General features: G+C 32.2%; 3 protein-coding genes across 3 annotated transcripts in view; 1 reads left to right on the forward strand and 2 right to left on the reverse strand.

Annotated features, from left to right (window-relative positions):
- TM4SF (Transmembrane 4 superfamily) overlaps window positions 1-4,464 on the reverse strand; it is a 51,819-nt gene extending 47,355 nt beyond the window's left edge. The window contains exons 1-2 of the mRNA XM_089634542.1: window positions 4,019-4,464; window positions 1,965-2,153 (exon numbers count right to left, since the gene is read on the reverse strand). Coding sequence (XP_089490668.1) covers window positions 1,965-2,153; window positions 4,019-4,078 — 249 coding nt within the window. The 5' untranslated portion in view covers window positions 4,079-4,464. The remainder of the gene's footprint in view (window positions 1-1,964; window positions 2,154-4,018) is intronic.
- Window positions 4,465-5,283: 819 nt separating this feature from the next.
- Window positions 5,284-14,311, forward strand: Grasp65 (Golgi reassembly-stacking protein 2). The gene is made up of 5 exons (XM_089635097.1): window positions 5,284-5,463; window positions 5,542-5,826; window positions 5,908-6,219; window positions 11,197-11,497; window positions 12,280-14,311. Exons 1-5 carry the CDS (start codon window positions 5,401-5,403, stop codon window positions 12,666-12,668), a joined length of 1,350 nt encoding a protein of 449 aa, XP_089491223.1. The 5' UTR covers window positions 5,284-5,400; the 3' UTR covers window positions 12,669-14,311.
- A 1,646-nt stretch (window positions 14,312-15,957) lies between these two features.
- Window positions 15,958-16,626, reverse strand: NP15.6 (NADH dehydrogenase [ubiquinone] 1 beta subcomplex subunit NP15.6). The gene has a single exon (XM_089634543.1). It carries the CDS (start codon window positions 16,583-16,585, stop codon window positions 16,130-16,132), a length of 456 nt encoding a protein of 151 aa, XP_089490669.1. The 5' UTR covers window positions 16,586-16,626; the 3' UTR covers window positions 15,958-16,129.
- Window positions 16,627-17,522: the final 896 nt, after the last annotated feature.

A 17,522-nucleotide genomic window follows, 5' to 3' on the forward strand; every position in this document is an offset into this window, starting at 1 on the left:
CCAGGGTTTTCAAGAATTATCCCAAACATTTAGATTTTTCTCTATAGCCAAGTGGGCCGTATGAATAGGCCACACGGGCCGCGGGTTGTGCATCACTGGTTTGTGAAAAATAAAATTTTACAGCCGAAAACCAAAACAATACCTCAAGCTTGTTATTTATGACAAGTGTGCGATTTTACAAGCGTTAGGTACAGTACGCACAAGGTAGTGATAATAAGATAGACAATTTAGCGATATTTTTCTTGGAAGCCTTGAACCAGGTGATGACAGTTATAATGCGTTAATTGTTTTGAAGAAGAAATTGATAAGCATGAAAGTGAAATCTTTAAAGAAATCATTGATAATAAATTTGAGTAATAAAAATGTATTTACTAATTATTTTTTTTATGAGTATACTGCACTTTTGCGAATATATTGATAGTAGGTAAGTACATATGACTTTCAAAAAACCTATTTTGGAAATAAAGATTAATGGTTGTAAGGAACAAATTTAGTCGTTTAACTCGTACTCATTATAACCATGTTTGACAGTACATTAAAAAAATAAAAAAATGTATATCTACCAAGTGGTAAACTCTTATATTTCACAAAAGTAATTTTGAAGATTTCATTTCATCACTTACACGGAATCTTTAAACATGTCTACAATATTCCCAAATTTATTTCATTTCATCACTTATAGGGAATCTTTAAACATGTCTACAACATTCCCAAATCTCTTTCATTTCATCACTTATACAGAATCTTTAAACATGTCTACAACATTCCCAAATCTTTTTTATTTCATCACTTATACGGAATCTTTAAACATATCTACAGATTCCCAAATCTATTACCAAAATTATGTCAATTTATTGGTTATTTGTCACAGAAAAGGGTAGCATTTTGTCTCGTATTTCTGGTCGGTATATATAATTTTATTTTGGTGAGAATTTTAATAATGGCTGTCAATAACATCAATAATTATTATTTACTAAATTATAAGAAATACCAGAGAATATAATAATTATTTCTTCAGCAATAGGTAATTTTTAAGTAAGTATGTATTATTAACCAATCTGTGAGTAGTTTTTTTGAGAATTACTGAATAATGTGAACCAAATGAGTCAGGTAATGTTACATTAGAATGATAATCTGTTTGTTGAAAACTGTGACGACATTGAACAAACAAGTTAATTATTATTGGAGTATTTGTGAGGTTTGAAAGGGTTCTATTATCAAGAGTAAGACCAGCCACTTGAAATAAAGTGGTTACAAATACGTGTCCTACAAACACCAAACTGCAAAAGAGTTTTCACTGAAGATAAATTCAATCAATAAGATCAAAGCGTAGATGTGACTTTTTAAAGCAACTCTGAATTAACTGTCAGTGTGTAAGAGAGAACTAATGTTCTGATCACCGAGTGTCAGAATAAGAGTACTGTTTTATCAAGTTTATTTATGTGAAACTGCACAAGAATCCCAACTGCTGTCTGGTGCCAGTGATACGGCACGGCATCCCTGGTTGGGGTATGTTGTAAGACTGAAGGAGGTGGGGGGGAAGGAGATGGGAGAGAGGAAGGTGGAGAAGTACCTGGCTATTCATATCTGGGCACCAAACACGGCCAAAGCCATTTCAAGCATCGTTTCAATTCTGAATGGTGGTCTTATACCAGTGCTATACTGAGAGTATCTTCTATTCTGGAACATGCCGCAAATACACTATTTATTATTTTGAATTAATAAATTGTGAAATAACACAAATTGATCAAATACAATTTACTTAGGGACATCGGGATTTGAACCTGCGACCTCCAGATTGCGAGTCGAGAGCCTTACTCCTCGACTATGGAGACCGTCGAGATAACTGGATAAAACAAATTAATGACAAAGCAGAACATGATAAAATAATATGTCAGATTTTTTTTTCATAACTTTTCTTCTGTGTTCCGTTTTACTAAAAAACTTTCCATCAACCTACTTACCACAATAACATGAAATCTGTGCAAGGTGCATGCAGCCCTCCACCCGATCCAGGCCACCAGGCATGATACCAGACCCACTACAACTAGCGTTATGGCCGGGGCAGTTATTTTTAAGCTGAGGAATTGATTGTAGCGTAAGAACTGGTATAAAAATATACAATTCAGCAGGAAAACTGCAAAGCCAGATATCTGAAAATAAACAGATCACACTTTAATTATCAAGTTTACATCAAAGGTATATTGATCTTGAGGAAACTGAATATTTTAATTTAAAATTAAACAGTAACTTTGTAAACATCACTTATGGGTAAATACTTAATGCCGACCGGGTTTCGCTACAACCGTAGCCTCATCAGGGCAGTATAATACCTGCCCTGATGAGGCTACGGTTGTAGCGAAACCCGGTCGGCATTAAGTATTTACCCATAAGTGATGTTTACAAAGTTACTGTTTAATTTTAAATTATAATGTCACATCACAAAGTAACCGCTTCATATGAAGAAATGAATATTTTAACTTAATATTTTGTTTAATCGAATGAACATTAAATGTATTTATTTTTTAAATAAAATACCGTTGTTTAAAAAAAGTTTTAGAGGGTTACAGCTTCTGCAGACTAGCTATAGGAATAATCTAAATATTATGATAATTGAAACATCCAATTCAGGAACACTAAAATAATCAAATGATATTTTAATACATTCAACAATCGTATATTGAATTAATTTTAATAAATTATTTTAGTGTATTGAAATGTCGAAATAAATATGGGTAAATTTTAGAATCGCTGGTCACGCTCAATACGGATATGTCATTACAAGAAAAAAAGCACGGCCAAATGTCAAATCGTATGAAACGTTGATAGACAAAAAATGGAACTTTAATGCAGTATTTTTCATTCCCCGGATGTAAATAGTTGGCTTTTATAGTAATCAAGTTGAAACAAAGCGTAGCCAGCGATCCTAAAAATATTACCATAAATTTGAATCGATTATGGGTCATTCCCCCGAGCAGGTAAAAATTGTTCAGGTGAGTTGTGGCATTACTAAACTAAGTAACTTTAGTTTAGTTGAGTTTCCGAAATAATCAATATTTTGTGGTCCAAAAATCACTTATGTGGACTGATTACCAAAATTATTCCTGTGGACCTATTGATAATAAATTTGAGAAATAATTTTTTTTTAATAAGTAATATCTACTCGTATTTTGAAAATATACTGTACTTTTGCGGATATATTGATTGTAGAGGCAGGTAGGTAGGTACATACAACTTTAAAAAAAAAACCTATTTTGGATATAAAAATTAATGGCTATAAGGAGCAAATTTAGTCAGTCCTCTTATGCTCGTTATAACCAAGTTTGACTGTATTTTATGTTCAAACTTGGTTATAACGAGCACGAAATATACTATCCTTTAGTACGTCCCCTCATGCTCGTTATAACCAAGTTTGACTGTATTTTATGTTCAAATATGGTTATAGCGAACACAAGGGGACCGACTAAAGTACAGTATATTTTTAGTCGGTCCCCTCATACTCGTTATAGCCAAGTTTGACTTATTTTATGTTCAAACTTGGTTATAACGAACACGAGGGGACTGACTAAAGTACAGTATATTTAGTTGGTCCCCCGGGGTTCTTTATAACCAAGTTTGACTGTAATTTATGCATATAGGATCGAAATGTTTGAATGACTTTTTAGAAGATTATTTTTAGAATCGAACTGTCACATTAATTTTAATTGGATATTTTGATAGTGCCATCACTTCTACATGGATAAGACGATAGTAATAATTGACGGTCCAATTTATAAAGTGTCAAATTACTTTGAATGAATGGTGTATAGCTAAATAATAAAGATACATATTCTGATTCCAAATAGTCAAAATTCACAATGTCTGAAAAAGAGGTCACTATACTAAAATTTGTCTGACGAACAGTCAAGTGATGAATACAAATATATCAATATTTGCCTTGACATTATGCAAAGCGAAATGACCGAATACACAATAGAAAACATAAAAGTATTACAAAAAGGACAAAAACAATACCAACCGCTAAAATTATATTGTAGAATATCACAAGATACTTCAAGGTTTTCGTCCTCGTCGGCATTTTGGTCGTTTTTACGACAATTTGTTGACGAACATCATCTAAGGAAAGTCGTGTGGGGTTCTTATCTTTGTTATCTCGTATATAACACAAAAGAGATAAGCAACTTTAAAACACAAGTTAAATTTAGTTAACAAGGCCTTCACTGATTTGTTTTCTTTCAAAGAAATCTCTGTTTCCTTATTATTGGAATTACAATATCAACATCTCGAACATCCGTGGTTTGTTTATAAGATAGTCTAAATTAAAAATATGTTTGTATTCAACTAAACACGTCTTTAAAATAAGAATACTGAAGTCATTCAAATGAAATAAATCATAATAAACGCTTACACTTTATTTATTTTTCAGCCAAAACATTAAAACAAAAAACATAACCGCGACCGCTGTCAAAAGTGTCAAAACTGGTCAAAACACACAAAAAGTCGAAAACAATGCAAAAAAACCAGAGATTAATTTAATATCCCCTCTGATCAAATATTTATAGAGTTCTCAATCATATTGAAGCTGCTGATTTTCATTTAAATAATTTAATACTTTTCTTATTTCTGCCTTTTGCATTTTTAATATTACAAGAGAAAGCCTTCATTTTTTGTTTCCTGTAAATAATTTCATTATATCAATGTCGTTGATAACCCCAACAAAATTGCCTTACTTAGAGATGTCGTAATATATTTCTTTTGTCGTAATATGAAGAATATCATACAAGTCATGAGGGAGAAATAAAAGTATTTGGGTATCCTGATACAAACAATAATTTAACATGGATATTTCAGGTAACATTAATAGTAAAAATAATGGTTTTATTTAAGAATGTGAGAATTTGAATGATTGCGTTATTGGTCAATTGGATAGAAAATATATTTACTCGAAGCCAGACGGGATTCAATGATGATAACATTTATGGAGTTGTTAATCCTTTTCCTCGGTCATGCCACCCTGGTTCTTATTGAAGGATTATCCAGGAACTGACCCAACCCTTCCGTGAATATCGAGGGGAACATTTAATTCATGGCGTAATAAAGAGATTACATCTTTTAATCGTAACATTGCTAATATCTTTTATCAAGATTAGAGTAAATATTTTTTTTTATAATTTATTGCATTGAGATCATACCAGTTTGTCTGGTTTAAACGACCCTTGTGAGTTTGTAGCTCCTAGTAATGATTGGCCGCTTTTTACTGTCTGGATAATTTTGTGTCATGTAGCCCTTATTTTAATCAACAAAAGTTGTAGATGGCGTGTATTGTGCCACGTAATTTTATCTGTCAAACATAAAACATTTGTCAAATATTTAAGTTTTTGACCTTAATTTCGAATTAAAATGGGTTCTTCCCATAGCGCGGAAATACCGGGCGGAGGATCAGAGGGCTACCATGTTTTGAGGGTAATGGCATTAATTATTTCGTAAATTTCGGTACATTTATAACCTTAAACGAATTTTAAGATTTAATTGTTTTTCTAGGTGCAAGATGGATCACCCGGCCAAAAAGCCGGGTTGGAAGCCTTTTTCGATTTCATTGTTGCCATTGAAAAGACAAGACTAGACCAAGATAATGATACCTTGAAGGAATTATTGAAAAATGGAATTGACAAAAACATTCAAATGTCAGTCTATAGTAGCAAAACTCAAGTGGTCAGAGAGGTCAACATCATGCCTAGTACTTCATGGGGTGGACAAGGACACCTGGGTGTTAGCATTCGGTTCTGCTCTTTCGAGGGAGCCAATGAGAACGTTTGGCACATACTGGTAATTAATTGCACAATCTATCTTATATTCGAGTGTAGCTAGCTTTAAACATTTACAAACGTTTTTTAAACATTATTTTAGGAAGTGCACCCATCATCTCCAGCTGAAATGGCTGGTTTGAAACCATTCACGGACTACATTATTGGAGCAGACTCTATCCTCCATGAGAGTGAGGATCTATTTACATTAATAGAGGCTCACGAAGGGCGGCCATTGAAGCTGTATGTTTACAACACCATGGACGACACTTGTCGGGAGGTGGTCATCACGCCCAATAATGCCTGGGGAGGGGATGGCAGTCTGGGATGTGGAATCGGTTATGGATACCTTCACAGAATACCGGTCCGAAGTTTGCCTGAACCAGCCATCCACCCCAACTCATATGAGAATATGGTATGTAAATGTACCTTTACTTTTCTTTTAATTGGGGTACTGATTTATATTTTGAATAAATCTTTCACTGCTTTCGTTAGCAATTAGGCAACTGTGAGTAAAAGTCGTATATTGAGATATGAGAGGAAAGAGCAATATTGACATTTCTCAGAATATATATATATATATATTTTTTTTTTTTTTTTTATTATTGATACATTTTTTTTACAATATTTTATATTTCAATTTAGTAATGTTGGCCTCACTGGGTTGTTTACCCGTGCTGAGGCCCCCATGTTATAATTTAAGAATTTATACATTTAAAAAAAATAAAAGAAAAGAAAAACAACATTAAAATAAAGATAAATTTAAAATAAAAAATAAAGATTAAAAATTAAAATATAATTATAACACTAAAAGAAAAATATCAAAAGAGAATGTAAATCGGCATTTATAATGATATATGTGTTTGTGTGTGTTGTGTGTTTTATATTTTTTTTTGTGTTGCGTGTATATGTTTTATTCTTTTATGTTATAGTATTTTGGTAATAATGTCTTTTTGTTCTTTAATCCATTTTTTTATTTTGTGTTTGAATTTATTTTTATTTTCCTCAATTTTTGTTTCAAGTGGAAGACTGTTGAATGCTTTAATAGCGTGGTATTTAACAGTAAAACATAAATATTACAGTGAAACATATATCTATCATTTCTGAAGGGACGTATTGAAAAAACATTGGATGCGGGAATATAGAAAAATGCTATAATCATGAAAATGTCAAATCACCCGGGTGTACTGCACAGTTATCTAAAGACATCAATCATCAAGGTTCCCTAAAAAACAAACTTAAAATGTTTGAAGTCATCCGTGACTTTTTGTTTGCATAATATTTTACTGGTAAAATTTTCATATTTTTAAAATACCTACATCAATTTGCGATCAATACCTACAGCGATTTGCCAATGTGTGGAGAGCTCGCATAAGTCAGTTCCATCGCTGATGATGCGAAACAACATGGAGTTCCTCTCTTTGGACTCTTTACCACCGTGGCAGGACTAGCCCTTTAATGTCAAGGTGTCTTTCTAGTTTTCTAGATGCACAGTAAGAATATCACATGCGCGCACCTCCGCAACGACATAATAACAACTAACGATTAATGTCAAAAATTTTTGATGTTCCGTTTGTTGTTTATGAGTACCGTTAATTGAAACCAAGCATTTAGCTGTGTATGTTCACATTTTGATCAAACAAAATATTTAGTACAAAAACAAAGCATTTTAAATGATGAATGTGGATGAAGAGATAAAACGATACATAGAAGAACGGTCGTTGCAATCTATTTTTGCGAGTTTTGTATGAAATTAATTCAGGACTGGAAGAAATAAACAACTAACGATTATTCGGGGAACTATCGAGAATTCACTGTATGTTTTGTATGCATGGTGAATCTAAACTGTGGTTTTATTTTAAATTCTTAGCATATTGCTTAGAATTACTAACGTTTTCATGATGAATTGTAAAACTTTTTATTGTAATTTAATTCAGTTTTTTGCACTATGTCAAATAATTCAGAATTTATCAGAGAACATATTTTTATATTTTTTCGGTATGTGCAAATGGAGGCATCCCCATCAATTTGTAAAGATATAGGTATAACACAACATCATATTCAACAATGAAAACTCGATCTATCGTTCCCCGAATATTCGTTTTGTTGTGTCGTTTATATCCTCCAGTCCCCAATTAACTCCATACAAAAAATAGATCACATCGATCATTCCTAGTTGCATTGTTTTACCGCATTCATTGTTTAAAGCGCGCAGTTCTCATATTATTTTACTCTTGATCACTGCCGGGTGCCGCTTCTGACAAAAGTTGTCGTTAGACATTCAAATTCAGCGGTGGTTATTTTTTTACTTTTTGAGCATTTCAACCCTAAAAATGAACGTCTGGTGAACAAAGTGCATACTGTTCAAGAAATATTAAAAATTGTCAAATAAGTGGAAAAAAATCCCACGTTGATGGAGCCAAGTATTTTTATAACACATTAATTTATTTGGGAAATATGTAATGTTTTTAAATAATTAAACATTATGTAAGAATGTAGTTTTTTTCTGTATTCTGAAATCCATTGTTTTCCCGACTTCATAGTTTATTTCAATAGGACCCTTTAAAAACGATAGATAGACGTATCTACATATTGTGGGTTATTTTCATTGTCGGGTCAATCCGCACCAAATCATCCAGAAAATTTTGGATTTGTCACCCACCATCTCAGATTTTGATGAAACTTTAAATTTTTAATCCTTCCATATAGATAAGAAAATATACCAAATTTTACCTTCCTACCTCAACTCGTTTTTTTTTTATGGGCAGTTGAAGTTTGGGCAAAATAAGCGTTTTTACATATTCCGAGCACTCCGGAAGAGCTTGTACCTTCAATGAAAAAAAATTGTAACTTTGTCATTTATAGTGCAAATGCAATGAAAATTTTCAATATTATCAAGAAAACTATGCTGATTGCAGAAAAAAATAAATAAACCCTTTACATTTATCTACTTGACTTTAAAAAATTACCAAAAGTAATTTTTTAAGTAATTTTTGGGACGGAAAAGGTACTTTACAAAAAAGCAATATCTCGGGAAGGTACAGTGTTAATGAATTAATTTTTTTTTTTATTCATATCTACAAATAGCATAGAATCACATACAAAAATAAAATTCATGGCATTTTACTTGCTTCAATAAATAAAATCCATTTTAAACTTTTTTCAAACTTTTTGTAATTTTTTTTTATTCTTATCTACAATAAACATAGTACAACCTAAAAAAATAAAACTCCTGGTATTTTGTGTGCTTCACAGTGTAGAAACGTTTTTAAAATGAGAAATCTTAATCATACAGAATTGTTCCAAGTTTTTTAAAATCTAGATACTGTATTTGCAAATAAAAAAGTCAAGCTTATTCGGTCCTTTACAACATGCTGGTAAGCTTGCAATGTAAGCTTAAGGCACCAACAAAATAATGTACCTTGTTCCTTACCCTGAATGCATACACCATAGCAATATTTTATAACAAGATCAACTTTTTAACTCTTTTCAATACAAAGTTAACTCTTTAAAAAACAAATACAATAAAAATAAAACAGGCAATGTAGGATTAGGTTAAATGAAAGTACATTACAATAATATTGTTTACAAATAAATGTTCAAGTTCATTTTTTACTTTTATTCTTGATCTGACCCATAAGATGGTTGAACTTTTGATCAGCATGATGAACGTCTTTTTCAAGAAAGTAGTAAGCTCTTCCTAAACCTTTTGTTGTGGGAGGGTCAACGATATTAAAAATATTTTGTAGTGGAACAAAACAAATATCTTCTTTTTGATGTGGCCAGTAAAAGGATGGAGCTGGGCCAAAAGGATGCATAAACTTGATTGATACATCACACTCGTCTTCATCTTTGGAAACCACAAGTCCACACTCGTTAATTTCTCTGACTTAGTATAACTTTTTTTGTGACATTCAGTACCATTATGTTGTCCCACACTACATTTAACTAAACTTGTTTCGATTAGAGACATTTTAACAACGTACACCATAACATGAAACAACTACTGTATTTATATAGATGATCACTGCTTTGAAGCTGACTCAGAACTAAGCATGTCAGAGGAAACAAAGCATGTAGTATCCTGCAAACTTAGTGATGAGGCAGATAGTAATTTTCATGTTCTGTCTTGTTCTTGTTGCAGATACATCATTTCCATGTAGTGACTTGTCTCTAGGACTGTTTCTTTGATATTAGTCCATTCATTCAACCTATATTACTAGCTATATACCTAAACTATAACTTGCCCAATTACAAACTAAAAATAGATATTAAAAAAATCACAAAAAGTTTGAAAAAAGTTTAAAATGGATTTTATTTATTTTTGTATCTAGATTTAAAAAAACCTAGAACAATTCTGTATGATAAAGATTTCTTATTTTAAAAACGTTTCTACACTGTGAAGCACACAAAATACCAGGAGTTTTATTTTTTTAGGTTGTACTATGTTTATTGTAGATAAGAATAAAAAAAAATTACAAAAAGTTTGAAAAAAGTTTAAAATGGATTTTATTTATTGAAGCAAGTAAAATGCCATGAATTTTATTTTTGTATGTGATTCTATGCTATTTGTAGATATGAATAAAAAAAAAATTACTTCATTAACACTGTACCTTCCCGAGATATTGCTTTTTTGTAAAGTACCTTTTCCGTCCCAAAAATTACTTAAAAAATTACTTTTGGTAATTTTTTAAAGTCAAGTAGATAAATGTAAAGGGTTTATTTATTTTTTTCTGCAATCAGCATAGTTTTCTTGATAATATTGAAAATTTTCATTGCATTTGCACTATAAATGACAAAGTTACAATTTTTTTTCATTGAAGGTACAAGCTCTTCCGGAGTGCTCGGAATATGTAAAAACGCTTATTTTGCCCAAACTTCAACTGCCCATAAAAAAAAAACGAGTTGAGGTAGGAAGGTAAAATTTGGTATATTTTCTGATCTATATGGAAGGATTAAAAATTTAAAGTTTCATCAAAATCTGAGATGGTGGGTGACATGGCCTGGATGATTTGGTGCGGATTGACCCGTCCTTATTATTAAAAGTTGTAGAAATTTACTTCATCCATTTCTTTCCACTTCACAGCAGTACTTCTATTGAGCTAAAGGATAACTATGGCAACCCTCTTGTTTAGTGTTCACATAAAAATAAATGAGATCGTTAACTTGAACTATATTACTAGATTGCTAAAGTTAATATTGTTGTTTAATATTTGGAATATATTGTTGATTAGCTTATCTTTTGTCTGGAATATAATTTGTTTGCTTTGTGACCTTCAGATCAAAATTATTTTATAAAGAATATTTTTATTTACTTTATGGTAGTTTACCTACAGCTGTTTTAATAATATATTATTATCTATTTTGATAATTGTGTTGTCAATTTTCATAGGGAAATATTATTGAGCCCGCTACGGATGGTAATTTAGCCAGTCATTTTGGTGACTTAACCGTTAATGACAAATTGCCACCTTTCGCGCCCCCGACCGGCCCGCAGCCCAATGTACCGTTGTACTCGGTCAACCCGGGCACCAGCACATATGTCCCATCTGCGGGGAATGTGGCAGCCGGGATGAGCTACTCACCACCCCCGTTCCTGTCCGGAGTGCCCATGGTTCCCCGGGATCCTCAGGCTTCAATGGGAGGTGCAAACTTCCAAGCTCCTCCCGCGGGACATTCAGGATTCCCAAACAGTAAGTATTTATAGTACTAGTCTGGCGGAATCATTAATTCCTAAAATGTTGAAAACTACTCATAAACAAAATGTTTATGAGTAGTTTTCAACAATTTCATTTTTCGGTGCCCCAGAAATTCTAAATGGGAGTTTGCACTAGAGATGTGCGGAAAGTAATCATTTATAAAAATAATAAATAAAAATATTTACACTAAGGATGGGTTGTTTAACACAATTTGAATAATTCATCAAATTTCATAGTTGATTTTCAAGTTCTATTCAAGTTCCGTTATTATATCATTATAGGCCAGTTATTCCACAAAACTGAAATAATAACAACTTCAATACAATCTTCACAGAACAGGAAAATCAACATTAAAATTTGATAAATTGTTCAAATTCTGTAAAACAACCCGTCCTATGAACAACAACTAACTAACACATTATGGACAGGCAAACTGCTAATTTATAAAAGTTACACCCGGTCCAATTTACTTAAGCCAGTACATATTGCTCGTAATCTCCTGAGTTATATCTTGTTAATATTTATGATTATTTTAAAAGAGAGGATGTGAAATCACATATATAACCTTTTAATTGAAGGTTTGCAAGGTTCTAGTTGTAGTTCCCGGCGAACTAGTGCTAGCAGAACATTGTATTGCTGCGTCATAATAATTAATACAATATACGCAGTCTGCCTAGATAACGCCTAGCAAACTGAACATTAAACAAAACCCCTGAGCTTATGTGCTGTACATATTACTATTATGTGTGTATTAATCAGCATATTTGCATACTCAGACCCAGGTGAACTGATGTCAACCAATATGGGAAGCATGCCCACCACAAACTCTGTGTACTCGACCAACATGCAGGGACCCACTCCGCTGCCCAGCTTGCCGGGGCTGCCCATGAACCAGCCGCAGCCGTACATCCCCATGATGCCGAGCTACACTCAGCCGCCTCCAAACGTCTTACCACCGACGTCGTCTATCCAAAGCTCAAATTACGGAGTTAACTTCGCCGGGCCGCAAATGAGTGTCCCACAATCCTCTTACAATGCCCCAGTCTTGACTTCCTTGTCCCTACCCGGCATGCCGCCTATTACAGTTAGTGCCTCACTCCCAGCTACCACCTTAGAAGGACTATCGCATCCTCCATCTGTTAGTCAACCGCAAATGCCATCGTGAAATATTTAAAAGAACTACTAGGTTAGATAAATTTTGAATGTTGACATCTTTTATTGTATGTAGTAAAGCTAGTATTGGTGCACAACTTTTATAGAATTCTGGTCTTGTTTCAATATTAATGACGCATCAGTCGCTGTGGCGGCTATGTTGTTTGAATTTACACATATTTCATACTAAATGCTTTTTCAAAATTGCTTACTACTTTTTAAATGTTTATTTATCCTTGTATACTTTTTGTCTGTTACATATTGAATATGAAAAGAAAAAATTAAGAAATAACTCAATGTTTATTTGATAATAATATATTATAAATACATTTGGTGCGATGCAAATAAGCATAATAAATGTTTGTACTTTACTTAAAAAAAGTTATTATTTCTTTGTACAGTCCGGAAGAGGAGATATTATGTTATCTAAAATTTAAGGGTTGGTAAAATATAAATCCACAAATTGAATCAGTAATTCTGCATATGATTATGATTCACAAGCTATTTTCCATTCAAATGTATTTATTTACTTCAAATGTTATTGTAGTTACTGCTTTTGTTAATTCTCTTCGGCTGAACAAATGATATTTAAATAAATAAATATCCTATTAATTGAATTATATCCCATTGTTACTCCCCTTTCACTTTAAATAGTTCGCCATTAAAATTTTTTTGGTTGGAGGTTATTTGTCATGAGATAAAAAGTTAACATTGAAATTGTACATAAAACGTAAAATTTACATTCTCATCTTACAGCATTTTTATTAGGCATAAGCGGTCCCATTATTAGGCCTCGGTGCCGAATTAATGCCAGTTCACTTGAATACTAAGATTTTTTAAATTTTATTTGGAAAGAAGTACTTGTTGATTGTAAAGTTGGTGGTGAGGATTGTAAAGTTGTAACCAAAGGTGGGAATTACCAATGAATTTGGTGTGATTGGATTTATCCCTGAATTTTGTTTTAAAATAATGATTTAAGAAATGAATAACAATGACAATTTGTTATGTAAGCCTTGTTTTTCAAAAACAAAACTTCTAGAAATTTACATAATTTGCAGATAAAAGTAAAAAGTTGCAAGTAAAAAAATTTCGTACATGTAATACAATAATAACCCAAAACGCATAGTATGTATGTATTGTTGAAATTTCAGCTTAGTGCAATAATATATTATTATTATAAAAGATTTGGTTTTTTGTGACACATAAATCATAATTTTTAATAATTCGACTTGTCTTCAATTTACTTGCACTAATTAATTAAAATATAAATTATGACAGTGAGTCAAGGATGACCAAAAGACAATTGAATACAAAATTATGTACGTGCTACAAGCTATTTCTAATGGTGGTGTATAATATGTTTCTGTCGCCTTCAAATTGTTTTCTATTACCAGAAATGAATGTCTTTTCAATAATTGATATTTTAACTGTACAGCATTTATGCTTTTGCCAATTATAATAAGTTTGTAAGCATACGAATAAATCATTATGTATTGACAAAATGAAATTCTTTGACCTTAGGATCCCTGATTTCTGAAGTTCTCTAGCATAATGTGTATCAGAGTTTTTGAATACCAAGTTTCTGTTTTGACAGGTTATACATATTATTGTATTGTTGTGCCAGTTACATCTGTTAAATTAAATAATCATTCCATACTGTTATTTTTTAACTACAACTAAATTTAATTTCTCTTAAACAAGTAATACATGTTATGCATAAATTGAATATATATACATAACTCCCACACAATTTAGAAAGTGTCACTCAACAGATGTTACCAAGAATTTTTATTTATTTATAAACTCACCAACTTATTTTTTTTTACACCCCAAATTGAAAATTGGAAGAGCAGGTTTATTTTTTGTTACATAAGACAAAGTTCAAGGTTCCATACAAGCATTTGTTTTTCTAAAGAACTAGCTGAAGTCTCCGGCGTTGTCCGGGCTTTATGCTTTTTTGAAATCAGATGTAGAGAGTAATTTTTCTCTTATTTTGAAGGTCAAGTATGCAAAATCAGTCTGGGGTATAAAAACAAAGACAAACTGCCCCCCGGCCACCACAGACACTCTTCTTTATTTAAATATATAGATTGGATTGTATAGCTTGCCTGTTTTAAAACTACTGTCAAACCAACTGGATAGCAATACATTTTCATCTACACTACCACAATTCCTATCCTTTCAGGAATACAATCAATCCATTAGTTAATAAGGTCTTGAACCCATCTGACTGAGCGAGTCCTGCTGGTGGTGGATTTTCATTTGTGTAAAAAAATGATATTTTCTCCATATTATGGATACTGTATGTGAATACTATACTACGAATGATACATCTTGTTCTGTTTGGTAGATGTGAAACTAATAAGTACCAATGTGGTTTTCATAAGTATTATATTGGAAAATACCATATGAAATTGGGGAAGTTTAGAAAACACTTGAAAATAAAATAGTTATTATCTTCTAATGGACTTATCCTATATTTTATTTCATTTGATTTTGGTTTTACGCCTGGCTGGGCTTTTACATGGATTTTAAGAACAGAATATACTTAGTGTGCTATCGAATATTATCATAATATTATACTATCACTGAACACTATAATAGAACAATATAAATGTGTATTATAATGATAAATCTTAAAACACAAAAATTCAGCCAGCATAATTTATTCAAATAACCCATTCATTCTTGCAAAACACAAAAATTAGTCGACAATATCGCTGAAAATTTCAAAGTTTGTTCTTATTAAATAATGCCAAGAGTGTTTATAGAGTGGTTTAAATGGTAGAAGAAGTGGGGGACGCTTGAGGAATACTTAATGCAATATCTCTGCACGGGAATGAGATACGGAGTTGAATTAGTCGATGTAATGTAGTTTTTAACAGTAACATTGTGGTATACAGTAGTGAATGGTGGAAGAAGTTGGAGACGCCCGAGACAAACATTATCAATAGCGAAGTGTTGCAGAGTCCACTAGTGATATAATGAAAATGATTGATGGAGTGACAAGTTTACCAATGTAAACACTGTTTTTTGTTGTTAAATGAAATGAAAATTCCGACACAGACGATGACATCTTTATGTAACAAGTTGTAACTGGGTTTTTCTGGTGGTCCTGCATGTGCGTGAATAAAGAAACAGTCTTCAATATTTTAATTGATGGGGCAGTCAAACAATAAGTTACTATTTTCTCACAAAAATCTTATATAAAAGATTTAAAATTACTAAATAAACACTTAAGTTCTTTTATACTTGCCCACAAATTGTAAATTCTCAGCTTTTCAGTTTAATGGTAAAAGGAAATGCATTAAAACAATTCATTTTTTGATTTGGTACAATGTATTGAAACAATAGAACGGATAAGTTACAGCTGAACATGCGTATGCCTCCGCTCAAACATTAACTTAAATAAATGGCAAAAATATTTACATTTTATTCCTACGCCTACTGAAGTGCTCTTTCTCGTCTGCAACTTTAAATAATGATTTCGGTATCTCCTAATTCTTCTTCGGTTGGTAAAACTATGAGAGCAGGATCAACATAGTTTTTATCGACGTGAGGAAGACCAGCAGCCTCGCGACGTCTGATTTCCAGGTAAGCTTCACGACTAGCCCAATTTCTCATGTTTACGTCAGGAGCATAAGCCCAAATACATCCACCAAGAATAAATACCACGGATATCGTCATGAAGAACGAAGCATGATGATGGTTGCTGTCTTCTTCCTTGTCAGTATAACTGAATCCGTAACTTAACCAATTTTTGGGGTCAGGTTTCGAAAAGTCATGAGGGGCTTCTGTCGCAGTCGTAGGTGTAACGGTTGCAGTGTCACTATTCTTTTTCGAGGTTGATATTAAACGAACTTCCCGAGGGATTCGAGGGAAATTCTTCCTTAGCTGCAGCAGCGCAGAGCTCCTGACAAGGGCAGCCATTTTTCTAGTGAACTATAGACAACTAAATTTTAACTATTTGACATTACATAATCCATACCATTACTAAAATAATTGTATCAAAATTCTAAAAGTACCTAAACAGATTTTTTTTGAGTCGTAAGATAAAATTTTTCTTTGAATACTTATTCAATTGCCCCTTCAACGAACTGAGGCCATCAAGCAGTGCAATCAATGAATCCCTAGCCCGATTATGAAAATGAAGTGAAAGTTATGATAATAATGAGTCTTCAGCACGACAACCTTCAGAAAAAATTATCACTGTAGGGAAGATGATATCATGAAACATTATCGATCTCTTTCGTCTTTTTCTAGTCAGTGACAATTATCACTAAAAACGTAGACTGTTACTGAAATTACAAAACTTTTGTACAGAAGTTTCATCAGCTGGAACTTTTTACACAACATAATATATAACTATTCCAACGACAGCTGCAGTCATAAATAAAATACTCACGCTGCAGTTAAGGCGAAGCTTAATGCTAAATCACTATTTTGAAAAATCTTTATAACGAATTGGTGTACATTATGAATGCCAAAAAATATGCTTTAGATAAATTGAAGGTTTTTAAATCGTTTCGTTTGAGTAGAATATCAATAAGTAAATAAATTACTCAATAAAAAATATAGATGTAAACCACCAAAAAATATATTTTTTCAATAGAAATGTATGAAAGCGTAAAGCAAACAACTTTAAAAAATACAGTATAATAGCTAAGATTATCTGTGACAGTTCCATTTGATTGAATTTTTTGCTTTCTGATAAAATTATTTACAAAATAAATAAAAACCAGTTTTGTGCTTGAAATCGAACTTTCTAGACTCCGTTTGTCAAGCGATTTTAATACCTATTACCTACAGTATAAGGTATACCAAGAATATACACATTTTTGGCTTGTAGCTTCGTCTTAAGAAACAC

This window comes from Hesperophylax consimilis, chromosome 8, assembly GCF_061612785.1.
Source record: "Hesperophylax consimilis isolate HC1 chromosome 8, BYU_Hcon_1.0, whole genome shotgun sequence".
Lineage (NCBI taxonomy): Eukaryota > Metazoa > Arthropoda > Insecta > Trichoptera > Limnephilidae > Hesperophylax > Hesperophylax consimilis.